Source organism: Eretmochelys imbricata, chromosome 14, assembly GCF_965152235.1.
Source record: "Eretmochelys imbricata isolate rEreImb1 chromosome 14, rEreImb1.hap1, whole genome shotgun sequence".
Taxonomy (NCBI): domain Eukaryota; kingdom Metazoa; phylum Chordata; order Testudines; family Cheloniidae; genus Eretmochelys; species Eretmochelys imbricata.
The window spans coordinates 4,076,176-4,100,047 of record NC_135585.1 but is presented as its reverse complement, the minus strand read 5'-3'; the positions used below and the strand labels follow the sequence as shown (position 1 = coordinate 4,100,047).

Below are 23,872 nucleotides of genomic sequence, written 5' to 3'. Positions count from 1 at the left end.
TCAAGAAACTTCCTGAAAAAGCACAAGATCAAATCCCCACAGACACACCCCTGGAACCCTGACCTGGGATATTCTATCTACTACCCAAGATCCATAAACCTGGAAATCCTGGGCGCCCCATCATCTCAGGCATTGGCACCCTGACAGCAGGATTGTCTGGCTATGTAGACTCCCTCCTCAGGCCCTACGCTACCAGCACTCCCAGCTACCTTCGAGACACCACTGACTTCCTGAGGAAACTACAATCCATCGGTGATCTTCCTGATAACGCCATCCTGGCCACTGTGGATGTAGAAGCCCTCAACACCAACATTCCACACAAAGATGGACTACAAGCCGTCAAGAACACTATCCCCGATAATGTCACGGCTCACCTGGTGGCTGAACTTTGTGACTTTGTCCTTACCCATAACTATTTTACATTTGGGGACAATGTATACCTTCAGATCAGCGGCACTGCTATGGGTACCCACATGGCCCCACAGGATGCCAACATTTTTATGGCTGATTTAGAACAACGCTTCCTCAGCTCTCGTCCCCTAAAGCCCCTACTCTACTTGCACTATATTGATGACATCTTCATCATCTGGACCCATGGAAAAGAAGCCCTTGAGGAATTCCACCATGATTTCAACAACTTCCATCCCACCATCACCCTCAGCCTGGTCCAGTCCACACAAGAGATCCACTTCCTGGACACTACAGTGCTAATAAACAACGGTCACATAAACACACCCTATACCGGAAACCTACTGACGGCTATTCCTACCTACATGCCTCCAGCTTTCACCCAGACCACGCCACACGATCCATCGTCTACAGCCAAGCTCTGCGATACAACCGCATTTGCTCCAACCCCTCAGACAGAGGCAAACACCTACAAGATCTCTGTCAAGCTTTCTTACAACTACAATACCCACCTGCGGAAGTGAAGAAACAGATTGATAGAGCCAGAAGAGTTCCCAGAAGTCACCTACTACAGGACAGGCCTAACAAAGAAAATAACAGAACGCCACTAGCCGTCACCTTCAGCCCCCAACTAAAACCCCTCCAACGCATTATTAAGGATCTACAACCTATCCTAAAGGATGACCCAACACTCTCACAAATCTTGGGAGACAGGCCAGTCCTTGCCTACAGACAGCCCCGCAACCTGAAGCAAATACTCACCAACAACCACATACCACACAACAGAACCACTAACCCAGGAACTTATCCTTGCAACAAAGCCCGTTGCCAACTGTGCCCACATATCTATTCAGGGGACACCATCACAGGGCCTAATAACATCAGCCACACTATCAGAGGCTCGTTCACCTGCACATCCACCAATGTGATATATGCCATCATGTGCCAGCAATGCCCCTCTGCCATTTACATTGGTCAAACTGGACAGTCTCTACGTAAAAGAATAAATGGACACAAATCAGATGTCAAGAATTATAACATTCATAAACCAGTCGGAGAACACTTCAATCTCTCTGGTCACGCAATCACAGACATGAAGGTCGCTATCTTAAAACAAAAAACTTCAAATCCAGACTCCAGAGAGAAACTGCTGAATTGGGATTCATTTGCAAATTGGATACCATTAATTTAGGCTTAAATAGAGTCTGGGAGTGGCTAAGTCATTATGCAAGGTAGCCTATTTCCCCTTGTTTTTTCCTACCCCTTCCCCCCCCCCCCCCCCGACGTTCTGGTTAAACTTGGATTTAAACTTGGAGAGTGGTCAGTTTGGATGAGCTATTGCCAGCAGGAGAGTGAGTTTGTGTGTGTCCGGGAAAAGGGGGGGCGGGGTGAGAAAGCCTGGATTTGTGCTGGACATGGCCCACCTTGATTACCATGCACATTGTAGGGAGAGTGGTCACTTTGGATGAGCTATTACCAGCAGGAGAGTGAGTTTGTGTGTGTGGTTTTTGGATGGGGGTGAGAGAACCTGGATTTGTGCAGGAAATGACCCACCTTGATTATCATGCACATTGTGTAGATAGTTGTCACTTTGGATGGGCTATTACCAGCAGGAGAGTGAGTTTGTGTGTGGGGTGGTGGGTGAGAAAACCTGGATTTGTGCTGGAAATGGCCCAAATTGATGATCACTTTAGATAAGCTATTACCAGCAGGACAGTGGGGTGGGAGGAGGTATTGTTTCATGATCTCTGTGTGTATATAAAGTCTGCTGCAATTTCCACGGTATGCATCCGATGAAGTGAGCTGTAGCTAACAAAAGCTCATGCTCAAATAAATTGGTTAGTCTCTAAAGTGCCACAAGTACTCCTTTTCTTTTTGCGAATACAGACTAACACGGCTGTTACTCTGAAACCAGTCTAGAAGCGTTCCTCTGAACCAAAAGACCAGTGACACGAACCAAGAGGACCAGAAATTATCATAGTGTTGAAAAGCTGGCAATGCACGGCCAAAAAGACAACGCGATGGACCATTATCGAGAATTTGAGTTCTTTGCACGTAATTTGGATCCCCAGTTACGAATCTTCACTTCAAAACCCAGAGATTGAGGGTGTCTGAAGGCAAAACAGAGAGAATAAATAAATAATAATAAAGACATTTAAAAAAAGCTAGCTTCTGCCTCTCTTCCCTCCATCCGCTGAACAAAACGCAGTGGAGGCCAAAGCTCAAAGCAATTTTCAAGGCACTCCACTTCACACATCATGTTGCTTTAGCACAGAAAGTCAAGGTCAGCATCTCATCTGCGTCTCTGGAGAGAGGCACTCTCTAGCTCTTCCATCCTTATGGATGCAGAAATCTATTCTCCCAGCACCTGGTGCATGTCTGCATGCGGAAGAGGTTTGCGTATAGACATGGGCTGGGTACAGTAGTGCAATCACCCTATGACACTCCATCACATTATTTACCCATGGATTTAACCCCAGGGCATGCCAGGGAGCCCAGTTTAGAGCGGAGATAGCAGGAATCCCAGCAAAGCAGGAGAAACTATTCTGACTAACGGAACAAACACTAGCCTGTTGGTAAAGCAATTTCTCTCGGGGTTGACTGTGAGCAATGGGGCTGGCCCTGCTGGTTTGTTATTGTAGGGTTGTTCAATCACAACCAGCAGTTCACTGCTTTTGCACTTGCTTTTTAATGGGCAAGCTTTTGCTGTGGAAAGAGGCTTTGTATATAACAAGAAGCAAAACAGACTTCCTCTGCGCCTTGGCTGCAAGAGACACCGACAATATATTCGCAACCTGCAATCAAAGGGAGAAACAAGGGTTTAGCAGAAACATATTTAACGATCAAAATAATCCAAGACCGGCGCAGTGTCACAGTAACAGCAACCTAAAGAAACAGCTTTTGAAGGGGGATTAAGAAATAGCAAAATTCTCTACCCATGGCCTTTTATAAGTCTGTTTTCCCATCCTATTTTGCACAGGAAGGAATTAATCTCTTTCTGTATTGCTCCTTTGGTCACTTAACGAAGCAGGTCAAGGTTAGATAGGAGCAGTGAATAGCCTTTCTTGCTCCAGCTAGTCCACATACCACAAAGCTTGTGGCATTTGCTATCCGCAATGAAGAGTTCACAGCCTGGCTTATTAACAAGCAGCACAGTGGAATTCAGTCCGGCTTCCAGCCGTGTTCCCGCCAGTTCATTTCCCTCTAGGTTCCATGCAAGCCACCTGGCGCTCAGAAAATACTGGTTTCAAAGCCCCACAAGCAGCATGCTAAGTTGCGATTTTCCAAAGGAGGAACATTAATTATTCCTGCCCAAGCTTGATGCCGACACAAAGAGGCGAGGTCCAGGGGAAGTTTCTAACTGATTCGGAAAGGTTAGAGTGTCGTGTCATTAGGGATTCAAAAGAATGCCCACGGTAACTCACAGCTGATTTGTAACTGCTGGATGCATCTCAAAAGGCATCTGGTCTCACGCTCACATAACCCTCAGCCCCACTTTGCTCTTATTCTGCACCCTGTCTAGGTCCAGGAAACCACAAGAGCAGCTGCTTTTATACAGAAGAATCATCCTTTCAATAAAAGGTAGGACTCGGAGGCAGGAAATGGTCCCACCCCGGCTCTGCCACAGACTCCCTGTGTGACCGCGAGCATGTAACTCAGTACCTCTGTGCCTCAGTTTTCCCATCTGCATAATGGGGAGAATTAACACTTGTGAGGCTTAGTTTACTAAGGTATATAAAGCACTTTCAGATCCTGAGACACAAGGTGCTAGCTGGGGCAGAGCATTTTTGCCCGCCAGCACAAAACGATCCCAGCTCCATGGACCGTGCCACTCCGCCCCCCTCCACTTCTCCCGAGAGAGGAGGACTTGGAACAGCATCCCGCACCAAACACAGGACGTCCATCCATCCAAAACTAAAGGCAACTCCAGCAGAAGCTCCAACTCCCATCAGCTGTGCTGCCTAGGGAACTGCTCCAGAGCTGCGCAGATCATCAGGCCAGGCTCCCGTTCTTCAGGAGCCAGCTGTGGGGGAAAAATCCCCAGAAGAAAATCCAACCTAAAATGCAAGTGAATTCTATCACCCAGGGGCACTGTGCAACAAAACCATCTCAAGCAATAAACAGCTGCACAACACTAGACATTTCAGAGGAACTGGGCTGAGAACAGCCTTTGGAGGAAGTTATTTTGCTCTTTTACCAGACACACACAGCCACCTGACACAGATTTTGCAGGAAAAGGTACACACAGACATTAAGGAATACGTTTTCATCGCAACATTTGGGGCTTTAGCCACACCACTGCCTTCTATAGCAGGGGTTCTCAAACTGGGGGTCGTGAGATTATTAAGTGGGGGTGACGAGTACATACCTCCCAACTAGTAAGTCTGCTGTGAAAAGTGATATTAACATACAAATATCACTTTTAAATATAAATGTGTTTTTAACTCCTAAGGGGGAGTTGCACTCTGAGGCTTGCTGTGTGAAAGGGGTGGCCAGTACAAAAAGTTTGAGAACCACTGCCCTACAGCCTCCATGGACCGACAGCATGCACACAGCTCCCACCCTGGGACAGCTCTACCCACGGACAGATTACTCCGTAGAGGTCTACGATGCTGTGTTTTGCACCTTCCTCTGAAGCATCTGGTACGGACCTCTCTCAGTATCAGGGTAGCAGCCGACACAGATCCAGAGTGGCAAATGCTACGTTGCCCAATATCAAGCATCTTGCTTTGTTTCTAAAATTGCTATATCCAGCCCAGTCCGAATCTGGAGGTTTTCTAAACAGACAAGGCCAGGCCAGCTTTCTTGCTGATCTTGGGAGCACCCGGAGGAAGTTTTTGGGCGTGTTGGTGTGTGAACACCCAGGCGTCACAAGCCAATGAGTTCAGATTCCATCCGTCATGGACAAACCCCTCATGGTGATAACCGACTGTCCAGCCCACTAGCAAAGACAAAGCTGGGAGCACACTCCTTGCGTGTTTCATCTGATCGGAAACCTGATCTCTAGCACAGCCGGGAGGCCACCTCATGACCGGTTTAAGTTGCCAGTCCTCCCATAAGTCTTTCCATGATTGCCAGAGAGCTGGCATCCGGAGATGCCGACCAACAGCAGCCACCCAACCATCATCCCGTTGCCGTTAGTTTCATTCTACAGACCTACGAGATTAGGAGACGGGCCCCAACTTGTGCCGATACCAGCATTTGGCGGTCTGGTTGACACGGCTAATGGCCAGCACTTGGACACAGTAGCAAGCCAGTGAATCCACGAGGCAGTCACTCTAAATAAACCGACACTGCAGCGATATTTGAAGGGGATGCTGGGCCCAGTCTCACATCAGGAGGCTGCTGGCAGCAGCTCCGTTTCTTCAGCATCTATTTAACCACCAAGGCTGGTGAATTTGGTACATGTGACTGAAGAACCGGATGGTGCACCCCTAAAGCAACGGGACCCCCAGTTCAGTTCATTCAGTGACAGGAGAAAAGGGCTCTCAGCCTAGCTGCTGCTGGGCATTTACTTAGGTCACGTCTGGTGAGTCTGACAGTGAGCACCGTGACCGTGTTCAGCCAGGGAACAGAAATATCCAGGCCAAGACAGCTCTGGAGGATCCCCAGGCGAATGCAGAAGGAACTGCTGCAGGACGGGGCGGGAGGGGGCTAGGCAGCTCTGGGCTGAACAGCATCAGCAGAGCTGGACTAAGACGGTAATCTGCGGATCAGGATGGAGGCGCACTGTCGGACCGGTCAAGAGCGTAGCTCAGGAATAGCAGAAGGTGCTGGGGCTCAGGAATGAGGAGCATAAGCAGAGCCAACAAAGGATGTGCCCAGCACCTGGGTGCGTCATGTTTTCATAGGTGAAAAACATGACTAGCAAGATTCAGCTCAGCATGCGAGCAGAAAGGCTGGGGGCAGAGTTAGAGAACAGGACACACACTGCCCTTGAGCGACCACCCCTCCCATCCCCAGACAAAGGACTGCTGCAAGACGAGACCCTTCGAAGTGTATTATTTCTATTAGTGTAACCCAAAGGAGTCCCGGTCACTGACCAGGACCCCAGCGTGCCAGGCGCTGTACAAACACTAAAAGAGACACTCCCTGTCCCAAGAAAGGAGAAGAAATCTCAGATGCCACCTTTGAAGAACAAAGGCAAACCAACCAACTTTAGCCCAGCCATTCTATCCCACTCAGACGGACAATGACCACAAAAACAACCCTGCACATCCGTCTCCTGCAGCAGCCGTTCTTCACATGCAGCCCGGGGGGAGCTAGCTGGAGACACACACAGCACTGGCTCTCCTCCTTGTTTCTGACTGCTACGTCTCATCTAAGGGGAGCTAACAATACATTTGACACTTTCTCATCCAAGTAAGTTGCGGCGGTTGCCACAGAGAGGTCCCATTATCGCCCAGGAAGAGCAGGGAGGGGCTCGCAGGATGGCAGATGGGGCAAGAGACAATGCAGCCGTTAACAAACCCGGAAGGGTACGAGAGGCCACGCGCGACAGCTGGAGAGGAGAGGCAGATACACGGAGGAGACGACGCTGCTGTAGCCAACGGCTCATCAGGACGCAGGAGTGCTGAGAGACGTGAGGATATCATCTCTGTTAAAAGACATTAAACAGACCAATGGGGCCCAGCAATTCCTCCATCCCCCCCTACACTTGCACAGAAATGCTCCTTTCAGGAGGTTAATGTCCTGGCACGGAGGCTCTCAGACTTCTGCAGAGTTGGCCACATTTTAAGACCGAAGGGAAATCCGGCAGGCGGCTCCTCTTCTGCAATCCCACAGCAACTTTGTGGCAACTGCAGCATCTAGCAACCTGGAGCAGCAGCGTCAGGAAAGCACCTCATGGATTTACAACTGGGCTCAGCATGCTTTACCAGCGGGAAACGAGGGGTCACGCCGGCCTGGCTGGCTGCAGACCACCAGCAAGCAGCGAACAAGTCACAGTTCGGAAACCTCAGTCCAACAGTACAGCACGGCTCAGCACAGGCAAGCAACAAATTAAACCCAACCCTGTCCTGTATGGCACTTTGGCAATTCGGGCCCACTAATGCCAACCAGAAACCTGGACAATTTGGAGCCGGTTTTCTTTGTTTGAGCAGCACGCTCCACCGAGAGGGCCAGGCCAGCAATCAGAGCTTTCTAGGGTAGTTTTAGCTGTTAGCAACGTTATTAACTGCTGCAGGAAAAACAAAGAAGCCAGAAATCCACTGCTGACAGGTGAATGGGCTTCCAGTTTGCCTCAAGCACAGATGGGCATTTGCTGTACTCCAGGAGTTGCTGACACATACAGGATACACACTCAATCAACCAGCATCTGTATGTTTTGCCGAGCCATTTAGCCATCGTTCACCCACACCTGCCTGATTAGAACAATGATACAGAGGTGCGGTTTAGAGCGACAAGCCAAGAGGTTCTGAACTAAGGCCAAAACTCTAGCCACCTGCCACCTTATTATGCTACTGGCTAGGAACACGGACCCCAAAGCATTCTGGGAGAGAACTGAACAAGAAACAGTGCCCAGTGCTGGGTGGCCACAGAGCCAGACTTGAAAAAGTAACACTTTCACACCCACAATGCACTGCAACAGAACATCTTGACCTCCTTTCCTGTGCCAGACATCAGGGCCAGGAGCCAAAGCGTTCCTCCCGGGCTTTTCACCATTGCCACACGCCTCCTGGAAAGGGGCATGTACCTTGCAAGCTGGGCAGCACCTCAGCCTGGCTCAGACACAGCAGCGCTCCAAAGGAAGTGGGAAATGGCCAGCCCGTTTCCTCTAAGTACTGAGAGCCAGACACATTTCTACATCGGTTGCTCAGCCGCCCATGTACATTTAAACTCCCAGAAGACAAGCCAGTGATTTACCAATTCAGAATACAAGATACAAGCTCACCCGAATCCTCTGGAGGTTTTCCACCAGCCTGCCCTGATGCAGTTTAAGCCAGCTCTTCAACACATCCCCTGAATTACCGCGTGCCTTGCAGGAATACAGTCTCCTAATAAGCATTCAGTTTACATGAGGCTGTTGATTTAGGCCCGAATCATGTAAAGGCTCAACTGCCCCCTGCGGACTTCAAGCACCTGAGCTCGCTGGGGTACTCAGAGACCAAGTTAGCCACACGCATCAGTCTCCGCAGGATCAGGGTTCTTTTGCTTTTCCTATCCAGAGAAGGAAGCTGTAAGGGGCACAATTCAGAAAATCCAGATGAGCAGCACTGAACGTGAAGACCACACCCACCACAGGTGAAAAATCCTGCTTTGTGCCAGACAGACACCTGCATCTGCCCTTGCTGCACCACCTCTAACCTCGCCTAGGAGGCACTGGGACAGGACTTGAATCTTTCTCAAACCTGTTCCCCAGTGTGCAGGAGGCGCTGGGAGGGAGGGGGAGGAGTTGGTCCGGGACCGCCGGCCCTGCTGATAGGATTCGGCCCCCTCCCCTGAGCATGCACCGTCCCTGCTTCTCCCCCTCCCTCCCAGCACCTCCTCCAGGCCACTGAACAGCTGTTCCCCAGTGTGCAGGAGGCACTGGGAGGGGGTGGGAGGAGTTGATCATCAGGGCCAGCAGACCCCCTGGAGTACCCTCGGTTCCCCAGCATGCAGGAGGCGCTGGGAGGGAGGGAGAGGAGCGGGGACAGGGTGCGCTTGTGGGAGGGGGTGGAAAGAGATGGAGAAGAGGAGGGGCAGAGGTAAAGCGGGGGCAGAAGAAGTGGGGTAGGGTGGGGCCTGTGGCTGAGTGGGGAGTTTGGGGGTCCACAAAATCTTTTAAATCAAAATAGGGGCCCTCGGGTTGCAAAAGTTTGGAACCGCGGCTTTACCAGATTCCTCCCCTGCCTCACGTAGCCCTAATTAGATCTTGGACACACACCAGAAACATCCATGTGATGACACAGCCAGATGAAGCATGGGGGTGGTTTAGGAGAGCACGTGCAGCAGATGACGAGCAGAATGAGGATGCCCCAGTGGGTGCTGTACTTACCCCGGCAGCGAAGCCCAGGCTTCCATCTAGGATTCGCCTCTGAAAATTAAAACAGAGCATTTAATTTTCCAACTGCTAAAAGAAGCAAGGTGCAACAGCTTACAGCATGAGAGCAGCGCTGATGGGAGTTCGCAGCTCTGGCCCTGATTCTAAGATCCTCATATGCTCCCCATTACTGCAGTATTTGAGTGCCGCCCAATCTTTAATGTACAAGACATCCCTGGGAAGTAGTGCAACTATCCCCACTTTACAGATGGGAAACTGAGGCACAGAGGCACGAAGTGATTTTCCCAGTGTCACAGGGTCTCTGGTAGAGCAGGGAACTTGGGTCCCCTGGGCCCCAGGCTGGCACCCTAACCGCTAGGTGCTCCTTCCTCTCAAGCATGTGCCTAACTTCTCAGGGTTAATTTTAAGCACATGCTTAAGTCCCATTTTGGCTTCAGTGAGTCTTTAGCACCTTCCTAGGTACTGCCCTGCTATATAAAGGGGGACCTAAGAACGGACTTAAAGTTTAGGCTGTGCTTTGCCTCTGCCAGGTGAGCGCCTTGTCTGCAGCTCTTCAGTTTTCTCTCAAGTTTGGTTTCTATCCAACAACTGCTGAAACCAGAATATCAGTCAACTGACTGCACAGCCTCTCAATTATTCAGGGTTGCCCGCTGCCTAGCTCACTCACAGCGTGATTCTCCCTTCCTCAAGGGGAAAAGAGTACTATACTACCGCTAAGGGACTCTCCCTTCAAAACCAGGCTCCTGAATAAGTCATCCAAGAAGAGCTTCAATAAGAAAGAGGCTGGGAAAGCAGGATGAAAGCCGAAGGAAACACTGACACAGGCCTGCCGCTTTCCAGAAGGCGGCTTCGGAGACAAAGGGCCACAGCAGAGTCTCCGCTTGTTCAACCCCGGAGTCCGGAACTGACCCAAGTTCCGAATAAAGTCACCTTCCATCACAGATGTAAAAGCAGCAGAGAAGAATCCACTCCAGCTGCAGACCTAAGCCGCCTGCTCACCCCTTGCTCCCAAAAGCTTGAGAAAGCAGCCGGTCCTTGCAGGATGCTGTGATGGTGAATGGATCTGGGCCATTCCAGAGTCGAGACTCCCAGACTGAAAACACCTCGCATCAGAGAGCCAAGCAGGGATCTTTCCTTCTCATGCACCATCGCCAGCAATGTAGGCCACTCAGTTACACCCAGCAACTAAACTTTGCCAAGCAGCTGGAACTTGGTCAACAATATCACTGCTGATTCATGAGTCAGAACAGAATCCAGCTCCCTCTCTCACAGCTGCACTGGCTCCAGAGGGCCAGCAGGAGTATAAGCTACTTTTTATCATTAAAACATGCTCTCCTGCTTGTGCATACACAGGGAGGGAGACCTGTTGAGGAAGAAACTGTCTTTCCACATCCCATTTCCTGAGAAGAACCACATTCGATGGCTTTACAGTTGTAATCTAACACCGATCTTCCTCCTTCCCCTCCCCCCACCATTCCTCCCCCCCCCACCCCACAGAGGAAAATAAATGCAAAAGATATTTGCTTGTGGGGCATAAATGCGTAGGTACGCATCTGAGAGCTGGATTTACGAGGGAGCAGGGGTTGGAAGGAGACTCCCTCCAACATCATAAAATGCAAATTAAGACTCCCCTCTTCCCATCCATAAGTCAGAGCCATACAGGCAGAATCAGGGCCTAATTATTTTGTATTGATCACACAGAAATCTTGTCTGGACGGAGGAATGAGTTTTCAGAACTGAACGGCAACACCCACCTGGCCACTGGAAAAGACAAAGACTAGCGCAGAGCCAGCAGCTGTCAGCCCCCAGGTAAATAAAGTCCCGAGCAGCGCCTGGACCACCGGACTGCAGTTTTGGATCATGCTGAACACACTCGGGTTTTACTGGCCTAAAAGAGATTTGGTACATTAGGAAAGAGACAGCGGCAACATAAAACACAGGCATTACAGAGGACAAGACATCCCTTCCCTGTTATCAACAGCAGCTCCTTAGGGCCTGGTTCTCAGAAGGGCTAAGTCCCTGTTGCTCTCTACAGAGCTGTAGGTCCTCAGCACTTCTGAAAAAACAAGCCCTTCTATTACTAACGACAGCTGTCGCTTACATGGAGTACCCAGGTGGCTTGCCTGCATTTCACTCCGCATCAACAACGAACCTCCTCTGGTCCGTTTCACTGTTGTGTATGAACCTTTTCTGGTTCAGGCAGGCTGGCAGAATGTCAGCGTTTGGGGGGTTGAAATCCTGCCATTGGCACACTTGAGCCCATGTAGCTCCTCACAGACTATGATGGTGATCCAATCCAAGGCAGGATCCAAGGCCCACAAAGGTTTGTCAACGTGTGGAGTGATTTAAAAAGAAAAACCAAGCGTTACAGTCCTAGCAGTGTTGATATTTTAGAAAGTTTCAATAAACAAGTGAAAAGCAAGTACCATTTCAATCCTACCCCCACAAGCAGTTTCCTACATCCACCTTTGGTCTTCCCACTTCCCTTTCTAGCCCTTTTTCCATTCACCCCTCAAAAATGAGAAGCAAGATGCAATTCAGTCTGCACACCCTCCTCACCCTGAGCAAAAGAATGCATTCGCTCTTTTCCATTACACTTGGACTGCACCAGAGAAGTGTCTGCTTACGCCACTCCAAAGCGCGCACACCACTTTCCACGTACTTTTGCCGAAAACAGTTTTACCCCACGTCAGCATTTTGAATATTCGTGCACTCACAGCACTATTTTCATTGCACTGATAGTTTGCAGACACTTCTGTTGTGCAGGAAAAGGAGAGCTAAGCCAGCGACAGGGTACTTGGATACTTCTGAAATATTATTATTCAGGAGCAACCAATCATGTAAGGAAAGAAACACAGATGTTTTATTATTTCATCTGAGGAATGCCCAGATAATGTGAAGGAGTTATATCACCCCTCCCCCCCCCCCAAGGAGACATTTACTGAGATATTTCTCTCTGCCAACCATGACTTTAAAACAAAAACACTCGTATTACCACCTCTCTGTACCCTCTCTTTAGAGATCTGTGCAGATTCTTTCTACCTGCTGAACTTAAAGTTAAAGGCTAACAAAAATGCCAGCCTCCGCTGCTCCAACTTTCCCTACTTCACCACAAAAGCTCAACACCCAGCTCTACAATCCACCCTAAAGACTTCAAATCCCGCTCTTTGCCCAAACCGGCCCACACGGGTACGCGTGGCTCGCAGCGTCAGACACAGCTGTAGCTCACGGAAGCTCATGCTCAAATAAATTGGTTAGTCTCTAAGGTGCCGCAAGTCCTCCTCTTCTTTTTGTGTGAATACCGACTAACCCGGCTGCTCCTCTGAAACCGTCTTTTCAAGGTCCCTTTTCTCCTCCAAAGTCCTGCCCCGAAAACAAAACAGAGCAGGGCCCTGATACGCTGCAGTCTTACACCTTCGTTCGCAACCTCCCCCCTAAGCAGGGGTTCACTAACCGCACCCCACCAGGCCGGCTTGTAACAGGCCAGGACTTGCACCTCCGAGAGTTTCACCCTCCCCGGGGCCACGCAGCACCTGCCACATCACTAAGAAGCCGCTGCGGTTGCAGGTCCCGCTCTCCCCAGGGTCACAGCCCGGGGCAGGGGGGAAGAGCGCCGGCCCGGCCCGGCCCGGCACAGCCCGGCACGGCCCGGCCGCGAATGACACCCCCAGGCACCCGCAGCAAGGGGGCCCCCCCAGCGCGGGGTTACTTCTTTGCACGCTCGGGGGGGCGGGGGGGCTCCATGACACGCCCCCCGCCAGCCCTGCGGCCACCCCAGCGTGAAGGGCTCCCCCCCCTCCCCAGAGTGACTTGGCTTGCGGGCTCTTTGCGGCTCCCAAGCAGAGCATGCGGGGCCGGGGGGGGGGCACTTGTTACTCTGGTCTGCAGCGGGCCCCTCCCCGGGACATGCGGGAAACACCAACTCACTGCATGCAATGCAATGCAATGCAATGCAGGGACCCCCCGGCCCCTGCCTCCAGCTCCTGCCCCAGCCCTGCCGCGGCTCCGGCTCCTGCGGCCGCTTCCGGCTCCCCCGCCCCGCACACGTGTCTCGCGGCCACCCCTGCGGGGCCCGCCCACTTCTGCCGGGGCGGCGAATCCGGAGGGACGCGGGAGGAGGCATCGATTCTATGGTTCGCCCCGCGCGGGGCTGGCAAAGCCAAGCGGGCGGGCGCTTTCCCGAGCTGGCGGCTTTGCCGGGTCACGCTTCTCGCTCCTCCGCCCCCGCGAGCAAAACGCATTGCTTTCCTGGCCGGCCGGGCTGCCTCGCCTGCTCCCGCATCCCTCGGCTCTTGGGGCAGTGCAACCTCCGGACGAGGTTCGAGGAAAGAAAGGGACTAGCCGGGGATCGGTCCTGCTCTGAGCAGGGGGTGGGACTAGGTGCCCTCCTGAGGCCCCTTCCCACCCGGAGATTCTGTGATTCTGTGAACGTGCAGGACACAGCTGGTTGCCAGAGCCGGTGTGCAAAGTCCTCCCTTTGCACTGCGCTGGCTGATCCTTTGCCGGCAGGTAGATTCGATAAGGGACAAAGTGCATCCTCGATTGGCTTCTTTCAGGCACTAATTTGACTAATCTAATCGCCTTCCTTGATGAGATTACTGGTTCTGTGGATGAAGGGAAAGCAGTGGATGTATTGTTTCTTGACTTTAGCAAAGCTTTTGACACGGTCTCCCACAGTATTCTTGTCAGCAAGTTAAAGAAGTATGGGCTGGATGGATGCACTATAAGGTGGGTAGAAAGCTGGCTAGATTGTCGGGCTCAACGGGTAGTGATCAATGGCTCCATGTCTAGTTGGCAGCCGGTGTCAAGTGGAGTGCCCCAGGGGTCGGTCCTGGGGCCGGTTTTGTTCAATATCTTCATAAATGATCTGGAGGATGGTGTGGATTGCACTCTCAGCAAATTTGCGGATGATACTAAACTGGGAGGAGTGGTAGATACGCTGGAGGGCAGGGATAGGATACAGAGGGACCTAGACAGATTGGAGGATTGGGCCAAAAGAAATCTGATGACGTTCAACAAGGATAAGTGCAGGGTCCTGCGCTTAGGATGGAAGAATCCAATGCACAGCTACAGACTAGGGACCGAATGGCTCGGCAGCAGTTCTGCGGAAAAGGACCTAGGGGTGACAGTGAACGAGAAGCTGGATATGAGTCAACAGTGTGCCCTTGTTGCCAAGAAGGCCAATGGCATTTTGGGATGTATAAGTAGGGGCATTGCCAGCAGATCGAGGGACGTGATCGTTCCCCTCTATTCGACATTGGTGAGGCCTCATCTGGAGTACTGTGTCCAGTTTTGGGCCCCACACTACAAGAAGGATGTGGAAAAATTGGAGAGAGTCCAGCGAAGGGCAACAAAAATGATTAGGGGTCTGGAACATATGACTTATGAGGAGAGGCTGAGGGAACTGGGATTGTTTAGTCTGCGGAAGAGAAGAATGAGGGAGGATTTGATAGCTGCTTTCAACTACCTGAGAGGTGGTTCCAGAGAGGATGGTTCTAGACTATTCTCAGTGGTAGAAGAGGACAGGACAAGGAGTAATGGTCTCAAGTTGCAGTGGGGGAGGTTCAGGTTGGATATTAGGAAAAACTTTTTCACTAGGAGGGTGGTGAAACACTGGAATGCGTTACCTAGGGAGGTGGTAGAATCTCCTTCCTGAGAAGTTTTTAAGGTCAGGCTTGACAAAGCCCTGGCTGGGATGATTTAATTGGGGATTGGTCCTGCTTTGAGCAGGGGGTTGGACTAGCTGACCTCCTGAGGTCCCTTCCAACCCTGATATTCTAGGATTCTATAAGAGACATCCTTTAAAATAAGGGTCAAGTGATCAGCCTAGTCACAACCCCACTTTGGTCTGAATCCGGAGTAAGCAGCACCCTGTGCCAGTCATTGTTGTATTTGCCCTATGGTGACATGTCGACGTAGCTGCCCTGTTCTGCAGAGTTCCACCTGTGCAAATCACCCTCATTTCTGGGCACATAACCGTAATCCTCAATGTGTGGCCAGTCCACCCAACAGGGGTGTACTGCAGATGGGAGGGAGGGGGTGTCGCGGGGATGGGGAAGGTGAGTGGGCACTGGCGCGTACGTGGGCGCCCAGGTATCTGGGATTGATTGGGTGGTGCAGGATGCATAAAAGTGCAGGGGTTGGTCCACCAATATGGAGCGTTTTCCAGGCTCCAGGCCATAGAGGGGTGCGTGGGGAAAAATACCCTCTACTGGCTGGGAAATTATCTACCATCGAGAAGCAGGAAACAGAAAGAAAAGATTTCTTTTTTCCTTTCTGGTTGCTCCAGTTACAAGTAAATAGCTACTGCTGGTTAACTGTGTGGTGCCGATTTTCCCTGCCCTTTTGCAATACTGATCTTTCTTTCTTTCTTTCCATGTGATAGTTCATAAATAATAATAAATATGTATTTCCAGTGGCCCTCACAATGTGGATGCTGGGCAAACATAAAAGGCGGCCAGCTCCCAAAACTACCCCAAAAAGTTTACAGGGATTATATTTATGTTCAATATGTTTTCCTGCCCACAGTGAATTATTAGCATAGGGCACCGCTTCCCCTGGGGCAGGTCTTCCAGGGCTCAGCACCCAGCAGCCCCCATTGTGATTCTCCTGCCCAGGTTTGCAAAAAAGAACCCAATGTGCTGAGCTCTTCTGAACGCCTGGCACCATCAGACCTCCATATGCAAATACCACAGAGGGCTGCTCTCCAATCTGACTGTTTTCAGGATACCCGGCCCCAGTTCCAATGGACGGCTTGTTTGTTTTTAAATAACCCACACCTGAATTCAAGACAGAGAAGGAATTCAAGACGGGCACCACACAGTCTGTTCGGTGTTGGAAAGGAAACTGTCAGACATAAAGAAGAATTCAGATGTTGTGACCATGAATGGATGAGACCCAAGGAAGGAAGCAAACAACTGGAAAAGTGTGAAGGAGGCAAATAAGCAGCGGTGTCAGGGAAATGATAATGGTTGTTAAAATTAATGGTGGAAACATTATCTCTCTTCTGTTCCTTTTCTCCTCTGTTCATTCATTTCTCTGTCTCTCTCCTACTCCTTCCGTCTCTCTCCCTCTGTCTCCCCATCTTTTCCTCTTTACTCCTTGCTTCCTTTGACTCTTCTTTCCTTTCATCTCAGGCATTCTCCTCTTGCATGTCTTCTGCCTCCCTGTCTAAAGCTCAAGCCTAAAATCCAGCCTGATAATGATTCTTTTGTAGCCAGCACCGCAGAGGGGGTCAGGGCTGGGAGCTCAGCAGCAACCGAGTGAGTGAGATCTGCTCAGCCTGCCTGCCTGGAAAACCACAATCTAGTTCCCAATGTTCAAGTCTTTCCCAGACAGCCTTGTCCGGCATTTGATCAACAGCTACCCAACCCCATCGCATGATACTGCAGGGGTCCAGGGACCACCTGCATTTCTAGTGTGTCCGTGTATCTATTGCAGACACACACATACATGTATGTGAGAACAGCGTTAAGCAAGAGAGCCTCGCCACCATCCTTTATTTTGGGTACAAAATCCTACGTCCCTTCCCATCTTGGCTAATAGTCATTAATGAACCTGTCCTCCAGAATGGCCCTAAACACTGCGCCACCCTGACCGGCAGAATGGACAAGCAGCCCTCCGCAGGAGAGGACCTTGCCCTGCGACCAAGCAGCAGGGCATTCGAGTGGCACTGTGGAGCCTCAACCCCGGCCGCAAGAGCCATTTCTCGCTGCTCTGTGAACTGATGAAGCTGTTAATTAGCCCCCAGTGGTGGTGGTGTCTGCCAGCTGTGTTCCTGAGGCCCTCCGTGCAGGCTCAGGGGTCATTCTCCAGGCCCCTCGCGGACCCTCAGCCCGGGTTCAAACCAGGCTGGGGTGAGCTCAAAGAGGTGCCAGCTGCTGGCCGCACTGGGAAGAGCAGCGCTCAGCTTTTCCTAGCTGGAAGGTGCTCAGACATCGCACTTGCTGATTTTCCACTGCTGGGGGTGAGCGGGCAAATCCTTCCGCCTCTCCAAATGCCTGGTTCCTCAGAGAGGAGCACACGGGACTCCTCAAAGTGTTGCTGACCGACAGGCAGGCGGGGGGGTGGGGAGTTCCACTCACTTTACACCACAGCCCCTTGGATGGCTGTAGAGACGGATCTGAGTGCCCCTCAAAGACAGAGGCGTCGAGGGGCTTCCCAAGGGTCAGGTAACCTCATTCACTGGGGTGACCCTGTTAGCGTCCTCTGGCTTCAGGCACACACCCCATCCCCACCAGGCTGGAGACCGGCCCAAGAGCTCCCTTCCGGGGGGACAGGCAGCCACATAATACATAGCCCAGGGCCCAATGTTCACAGCAGACGTCTGCATCAATCTTTCTTCGGACAGGTCTTCCAACCTTCAGCACTTGCACTGGGGTTCGCAGCGCTCCCCAGGGCATGAACTCCATTAGCTCGTTGGGGCTGGGTTTGTACAGCACCTCGCACAATGGGAGCGTGGTCCAGGCGTGAAGCTCCCAGGTGTTACTGAAATAGAGATCATATGAATGCCCCATTTTATTTATTGTGTGTGACTGCGGGTGCTACTTCCTGGCAGATATAGGGGCCACGGGCATATGCACACACGCATGCACGGCTGGCTATGGGTTTTCGGGAGACAAGAACTCATCCCCCTTCCATTTCATCTCTCCGCCCCTTGCTGCACCCCTGTCACAAGCCAATGTGACACCACGTCACACAAGGGCAACCAAAGCGGGCGAGACCCCCTCTGTCTTCACCCACATTGCCCACTGGTTGTACCCAGCAGGCTGGAGCGGGGATTCCCTAGTTAAACTCTACGCCAGCAGGTTTCAAGACAGAGACTTTCTGATGCTAGTAACCCAGATCAGCACGGGGGCTGGGCTGGGGAGAAAACGGGCCTCCTTGTACAGAACCAGTTCTGCTCCTGATTGACATTGGTGCCAATCAGGAGTGACTCCGACCAAAGCGATTTGAAGGCTCCATGATTTATCTTTTAATCAATTTTCCCCCTATAATTGCCTGCACCCTTCATTAGTTCTTCTAACGAGCCAGATGTGAGCAAGGTACCAGCTGAGAGAGGAGATGGCTGCCGAGATAACAAGGCCTGACCTCCCTACTCCCTCAGTGCCTGCCTGGCGGTCAGGAATAGCTGGTCTGGCCCAGTTCTTCCTCCCTGATCTATCACGGAGACAGGCACTGAATTCTGACGCCATGCCTGAGGGGGCCCGGCAGAGTTCAGCGCTCAGGTCAGCAATGCTGCAACAGACATGGAGGAGTCGGAGTCAAACCTTCGTTCTGCCTCTGGAGTTGTCATGGGCTCCACATGTGGGGTGCCTAAGCCAGAACGGGGTCTCCCTGACCCAGGGGTAAAGCCAGAGTAACTTGATTACAATGGAGACACTCCAGCATTATACCAGTAACTGAGAGAAGACTCTAGCCCATTAACTACAATGCAGTCTTGTCAGATTTACGTCAATAACAATGTGATGCATCCGGCCCCTTAAAGTCACTCCAGATTGACACCAGTGAAAACAAGACCAGAATCCGTCCCTTCGTGCTGCTGGGATTTTCTGACTGTACAAAGGTCCTTGGGGTATTTTTTCTCCCCATCCTTCTTAAACATCTATAAGATGCAAAGGCAACTTCCTAGTGTCTGCTCCACTCACCCACCCCTATGTCACCCACTGCCTCCCTTCACCCACTTCAGATGGCCAGCCCTAGGCACTGGTAGCCCGTGGGAATGCAGGGGGCACATGCAGCTACTGCAGCCAGGTGCTCCCCGCCAGAACGCTGTTAACCCTTTATTTATTGGCTTCCTATAAAGGGCAAATCAGCCATCTAACAGTCACTGATGAGGGTGCCAGCTGCTCTCTCCCCTCCAAATGCCCCCTCCGCTCTGGGCAGCCCTCTCCCTCTGACTCCTGGTGCCCCCAAAGGTGGAGATGACATCATACACAAGCCTCCTGCCAGGCAATTCACAGCACCAATCAGTTAAGCCCCCTCGCCCGCTGTAAAGCAGGGTGGTGTTGTAGCTAAGGTTGGCCCTGGAAGTCAGCAGATAAGGGTTCTCTTCCTGGTTCTGACACTTACTCTTGTGGGACCTTAGGTAAGTCACTTGCACCCCGCCTTCCAAAGAGACTCACCTACTCCTCCGGGGTGTGTGGTGCTTTGAGATCCTCAGATGGAAGGGGCTAGAGACGCGCAAAGTTGTGGGTGGAGTTTGCTGACAGTCAGCTGGCACATAAACCCCTATGCCACTCGTCCGCTGGTGCTTCCTGGGGCCTCGCACTGCTCTCTGCGTTCTCCCTTCCCTGGTAACTGGTGGCGAACGAGCAATCAGGCCTGCGGGTTTCAGCACTGTCCAACTGCCAGCCCGCAAAGCCGGAGAGGGTGAGCCCCCCCTCTCCTCCCCCCGGCCGGGGGGGTAACCACACACAGGCAATCAGGGAACAGCATGCTCTGAGCACAGGGGGACCCTGGGATACCCTGTTACTTCGCACTGTTGTCAGCGAAAGGCTGGGGACAATAAGCCTTCATGGTGCAGCACAGCGGGTGAGAAGGGCCTGCAAAGCAGCGGGGGAGGCGCCTGGCTGCCGGCAGCCTCCCTGAAAACCGCAGCTTTCCCCTTGGCTCAGCGGGCATGGCCGGGGTGAGCCTTAGCCCTGGCTCTTTTGCAGGGCTACTCTGGCCCGGCGGGAACACCAGGGCTGCTCTCACCCGAGCCAGCCCCAGGCGGGTAGAAGCGGCGCAGAGATCCAGCCAGGATCCGTACCAGTGTAGGGATGAATCTGGATGCGACTCCGGCACTCGAGAACAGGGAGCGGACGGGCCACGCCGGCTTGGGGAGCTGGGAGCTGGAGAGGGACACCGATAGCAAAGCAGCAGATCCCGTCTTGTCCGAGCTGAACAGAGGAGCGAGCAGTGGGTTTGAGGGGGGAATGAGATCAGAGGAGAGACCAGATTCCAGGAGCTGGCTGCTAAAGGTTTGATAGAGCCATCACTCTAGAATTATGACTCATGCCTAATTTGTGCAGCATCTTTCATGCCAGCCCCATCCCGAAGCGCCTGGCAGAGATCAACAGTCAAATTACAGAGTGAAATGAGAGCAGAGGGAGAAATTGAGAGGCATTTGCAAGGGAGAAACGAGATGTCAGCCGGCAAGCCCAGCCCGGAGTAGGCTCTCACCCCACCAGCGGGGATGCGGGAGAGACAAGGGAGCAAGAGGGGAGAGGCCTTTTGAACTCTGGGGTTTTTTTGCCCTGTGCCGTTTAATGGATAAAATAAGCACATCCGCTGGCAGGGAGCACTGAGCATGGCACGTCCTGATGCTCTGCTGGTTCTAGCTGCAGCCAGCCGTGCACTCGGCCTGGGGAGCGCAGCGGGCGAAGGGTTAGCAAGTGATGCCCCCCGGAACAGCGAGGGGCAAGAGACCCCCATGATCAGATTCCTCCACCAGTGCTGGGGGAAGACCGTGCAAAGGCCTCTAGTAGGGGGGTTGAGATGGGTCCTATGGCCTTCTGGGAAGACCCTGAAATCCCCACACATACCCCGGCACCAGTCAGTACCTACCAACTCCAGTGGCTGCCATTCCAGCCCCATTGGGGAGCTCATGCATTAGTCCCAGGGAGCCAGTGGTTATAGCCCGCGCCTCCTGCTATCCCGGGCCAGAAAGATAGGACACAGCCCCTGCTAGAAACACACTCACCCCCCGCATTTTGCTGTGAGCTGGAGGGGCAACCCCACTGGGGAAACACAGCCGAGTCAGCGAGATCTCCCCCACAGCCTCCAAGGACACGAAGGAGACAGACCCCCCTAACTCCCCTGCCCAGTCCCCTCCTACAACCCAGCTGGGCTCTCAACCTTCCTCCCCAGCTCCCAAACAGCCAAAGTACAGCCCCCACACACACACACTGCAGTGCTTGTGCAAGGGGAAGGGGGCAGCTGAGGGTTAAGGTTGACCCCTTGTTAACTGGGGAGCTGGCGATGCCGTTGCAACACATCGCAGGCCTGTTTGGGGGTGCAGCCCTACATTTCTCACTCCTCCCTGGCATCAATGGGAGTTTTGCCCGAGTACCATGTGCACAGAACCAGGCCCTTGAGGAGGAGACAGGCATCTTTTCTCAGGCTAACTGAGTCCTCGTGGACCGTCTCTGAGCCTTGTTTATATTCCCTGAAGCTCAAGGCAGAACATGGTTATTATACAGCAGTCGCTGATGTGCTAAGACAAGAAACACGGCCGGCCCAGCTGCGCGGACCTGGTGTGTGAGTTCAGCACAGGCAAAGAGCCGCAGGGGGCCAGGGGGCTGGCGGGGAAGAGCGCTCTCACAGGGCTGGCTGGTGAGCAGAAGTTGTTGATTTCAGGCAGAGGCTGCAGGTGCATGATGGCTTAGGAGCTCGCTGGGGCTCCTTCAGAAGAGCTGTGCAATCCAGAGTGAGGGCAGCAGCAGGTGGGGGAAGGGGAAAAGCAGGTATCAACGGCCCAGTAGTCAGGGACCCCCAGCCCCTGGGAACCTAACTCACCAATAGCCGCTGTGCCTTCATCTGGTTCAGTGCGCAGAACGCGGTGGCCTCTGGGCTCCCTGGGCTGCGTGGAAAGAGCCACGCGGGGAAACAGGGCAGTGTAAGAGGGAGAAGTAGATGGATGCAGACATAATGCCACCTCTGCAAGCACAGAGGAAAGGACGGAGGCTGGGGGTTTGTTTCACCGCACTGGGAGCATCCATTTAACCCAATCAGTCCAGAAACCAGCCCAGCTCAGTGCAGCCCCTGCTGGGGACTTTCTTCCCTTTGCCCTTTTGGTTATGCCACTTCCTTAATGACTTAAGTGAACTCAGGTAACTTCCCAGTGTAGACCAGCTCTTAAACCTGAACTGTTTTCTCATGTAGGCAAGGCCTAGCTGTCCGGAGAGCACCCTGATCGTGGCTGGGATCCAAAGGTGTTATTGCAATACAAATAAGGCATGAAGTTTCCACACAAGCCTTTCACTTCCAAAGCCTCGAGAGCAAAAGCACAGTGCTTGGCCGGTCAGGAATGAAGGGCAATGACACAGCTGGGTGTGAGGAGCCCAGGACAGGGCTGGAAGGGGGACAGTGAGCATGGATTGAGGAGCACTGGAAGTAGCGTAGATAGGAGGGGGAGACCCCAAGACTAGAATGGCAGGGTGTGCTTGGGATCGGGGGCATCAGCAGAGAGATGGAGTGTGTTGGGGGGAGCTCGACCCCCGGTCTCTGGGCTGTGCCTGGCTCTAACCAGCAAGCCACAAAAAGAAACAACAAAACCTGGTCCCTGATCCTGATTGTGAGGGGAGGATTAGAACTGACACCCACACTTCCTGTAGCCGGGCTAGGAACCTGCCCTGAGTCTTTAACAACACTCTGAAATGAACATGAGTTTCCCTTTCTCCTGGCATGGAAACCAAGGACAGGCCACGTGTTCGTTTATTACATTTCAGGGCAAAGGGGCTGGATGTTTAGCTCTTTCACTCCACTCTTATTTGGCTTGGACTTTATGTCCAAACAAAGGGCCAGATCCCTGCCTCAAGTGCATTGGTGTAAATCCAGAGTAACCCTACAATGATGGATCAACATGGCTGCTCCAGACAGGTGACTGAGATCAGAATCCAGCCCTAAAAGAAGATATTTCCAGAGAACTCATTTAAGTGATCATGCTCTTTTCATGTTATGAGCTCAGTAATTAATTGATTCTGCTGGGTTCGGGATGCTGCCGTAACGATCCAGGCCTGTCTATTAGGCTCAGAAACAAATGCAAGGTTTGTTCTGTCCCAGTCAGTGATGTAATTGACTAGCTGGAGCCACTGTGGCAAACACAATTATTTTCCAAACTGAACTAAAGCAGGGGAATGCTGTTAAAGGTAGCTGTAGTTTGCAGCAGAAGCCAAAGCAGGTCTGTGTCTGAGCTATAGACAGAGAGGAGGCGGATGTGCAGACAGCAACACGGTTATGGGAGAGAGAGAGGGCAGTGCTCTGCTAGGCATTCGTGAGAGATGAAATGACACAGTCATCATTATCAGCAGTGGCCTTATCAATGCTATAATGCCCAGCTGAGTGCCCCTGTTGGGCAACTGGGAGAGTTGGGGGAGCACCCATATTCCTCTGAAACACTCAAATCAGATGGGGAGAGCACAGAACAAGCTGAGAGAACTAGGTGTCTGTAACTCCTTATTCACAGCCCTGCTTCGTTACTCCTCCGTATGCTGCCGGCCCCTGGCTTTGGCCAGTCTGTGCTAGAAAACGACACCGATTTGGCTAAAATTGATCTAGTTAAACTGGTCCAAATCCCTAATGCAGGCACACTTAAACCGGTTTAACTCTCACCTAGATGGGCGCAGCAAGGTAGCTGCCAACGCATGTTAAGTCAATAGGAGCGAAGGTTAACGCAGTGTAAGTGTGGCTGCATTAGAGATTTGCACCAGTTTAACTCACATTTGAGTGCATGTTAACTAGTCTGGACCAGGTCTCAGGTCCCTTCCTTGGTCT

General features: G+C 52.1%; 1 protein-coding gene across 3 annotated transcripts in view; it reads right to left on the bottom strand.

Moving 5' to 3' along the window:
* Positions 1–13,419, bottom strand: part of SLC39A11 (solute carrier family 39 member 11) — a 265,886-nt gene extending 252,467 nt beyond the window's left edge. Inside the window, exons 1-3 of one of the 3 annotated variants that reach the window (XM_077833155.1) lie at positions 13,322–13,419; positions 11,149–11,282; positions 9,389–9,427 (exon numbers count right to left, since the gene is read on the bottom strand). In XM_077833155.1, the coding sequence (XP_077689281.1) occupies positions 9,389–9,427; positions 11,149–11,256 (147 nt within the window). In that variant the 5' untranslated portion in view covers positions 11,257–11,282; positions 13,322–13,419. Of the gene's footprint in view, positions 1–9,388; positions 9,428–11,148; positions 11,283–11,495; positions 11,511–12,848; positions 12,893–13,321 lie in introns of those variants that run through there. The other 2 variants (XM_077833157.1, XM_077833156.1) reach the window with 2 other exon arrangements.
* Positions 13,420–23,872: the final 10,453 nt, after the last annotated feature.